The sequence below is a fragment of the Sphaeroforma arctica genome (assembly GCF_001186125.1).
Source record: "Sphaeroforma arctica JP610 unplaced genomic scaffold supercont1.5542, whole genome shotgun sequence".
Lineage (NCBI taxonomy): Eukaryota > Ichthyosporea > Ichthyophonida > Sphaeroforma > Sphaeroforma arctica.
Window position 1 is genome coordinate 1 of NW_014035016.1, and position 1,936 is coordinate 1,936.

At 49.6% G+C, this 1,936-nt stretch overlaps 1 protein-coding gene across 1 annotated transcript; it reads left to right on the plus strand.

The window, feature by feature from the left end:
- Positions 1-29: 29 nt before the first annotated feature.
- SARC_15057 (hypothetical protein) lies at positions 30-1,912 on the plus strand (the record flags this gene model as incomplete). Its single annotated transcript, XM_014290812.1, has 1 exon — positions 30-1,912. A coding segment is annotated over exon 1 (1,865 nt), but the record flags the coding sequence as incomplete, so codon positions are not given.
- Between the last annotated feature and the right edge of the window lie 24 nt (positions 1,913-1,936).

Here is a 1,936-nt window from a genome sequence, read left to right on the forward strand (position 1 = left end):
ACCGACAACTGATTTACGCCGCTGCAAGCGTCGCACATGTGAACGCTATGTGCCCTCATCTCGTAGCCCAGCGGGGAGCGGTAAACAACCACTTGCAGTATGACAAACACAAGATAACGGTCCGGGCCACGGATGAGCCACGTGGTATGGAATCATATGCAGATGTAAAGACAGATATTGCAGCACTTCTGACCGATTCACAATCGTCTTGGCCAGCTGACTTCGGAAACTACGGCCCCTTCATGATTCGACTCGCATGGCATTGCTCTGGTACATATCGAACGTCGGACGGCCGAGGAGGTTGTGATGGTGGACGTATCAGATTTGATCCAGAGTTGACTTGGGAGGACAACGCCAATCTTAACGAGGCACTGAAACTACTGGAACCTGTGAAGGAAAAGTATGGCGATGTCCTTTCTTGGGGTGATCTGATAGTTCTGACTGGAAATGTTGCAATTGAGACCATGGGTGGGCCTGTTCTAGGTTTCTGCGGGGGTCGTGTAGACTCGAAGGACGGGAATGAGAGTATCCCACTTGGACCGACTGCTTATCAAGAAGAGCTGGCGCCGTGTGAGATCAATGGTCAATGCGAGGCTCCGCTTGGTCCCACAACCATAGGTTTGATATACGTAAATCCAGAAGGACCCATGGGCGTTCCCGACCCTGTGGGTAGCGCGGTTGATGTTCGCTCATCCTTCGGGCGTATGGGAATGAATGATAGCGAGACAGTAGCGCTAATTGGCGGCGGGCATGCATTTGGTAAAACCCATGGCGCATGCGATGACCCCCCTTGTGGATCTGGCGAGATGGAAGGCAAAGGACCCAACACCTTCACAAGTGGTTTTGAGGGTCCATGGACCATTGATCCCACAACATGGGACAACTCCTACTACACGAACCTGCTTGATTACGAATGGAGTGAGGTTGACGGGCCGGGCGGACACGTACAGTGGGAGACTGACGACCTTCCAGGTGTGATGATGCTCACTGCAGACATCTCTCTAATCAACGATGAAGAATATTTGCCATTGGTGCAAGAGTTTGCCAAAGACCAGGACGCTTTGGATAAGGCCTTTATATATGCTTGGTACAAACTTACCACTCGTGATATGGGCCCTGCAGAACGATGCATGGGCGATGATGTGCCTCCCCCTCAGCCATTCCAGAATCCATTACCGGCTTCAAATTCTTCTAGTGTAGACTTTGATGAGGTTAACACAAAGATCAACGAGATCATGAATACAGAATCCGACATTCTAGCACCTGACACAGATGCAGATGGAAACCCATATTATGGTGCTTACTTTGTCACACTCGCATATCAATGCGCAAGCACTTTCAGAGCCACAGATAATGGAGGTGGTTGCAATGGGGCGAGTATCAGATACGAGCCGCAGAAGTCTTGGCCTAGGAATGTAAATATGGATAAGGTAATGGAGCTTCTGCAACCCGTGAAGGATGAGTTTGAGGATCTCTCTTGGGCGGATCTGATTGTTGCAGCAGGTCATGCGGCTATTGTAGACGCAGGGGGAAAGGATGCTTTCAAAGGGGGACGCTCGGATGCACCCAACGGCGACTACGCAGCAACATTGGAGCTTCGTGACTACTATCTAAATCCAATCATCGCAAATGTAGACAATGCGAAAGTTATGGGTTTAACAGTTGAAGAATTCGTCGCTCTTGCTGCACGCCCTCGTAGTGCTAGCCATGAGGCTACACTTGGTTATGTAGGTTCATACACTGATGATCCCTCGACCCTGTCAAATGGCTACTTCAATCTTCTGCTTGATGAAGATTGGCAGATGATTCCCGATTCAGTTAATGGGTACAAAGCTGAAGGTAAGGATCTGTACATGGAGGATTTTGACCTAGCACTTCTGGACGATCCTGAGATGAAGGCTGCGGTTGAAAAGTTCTCCAATGATGAAGAAGCTTT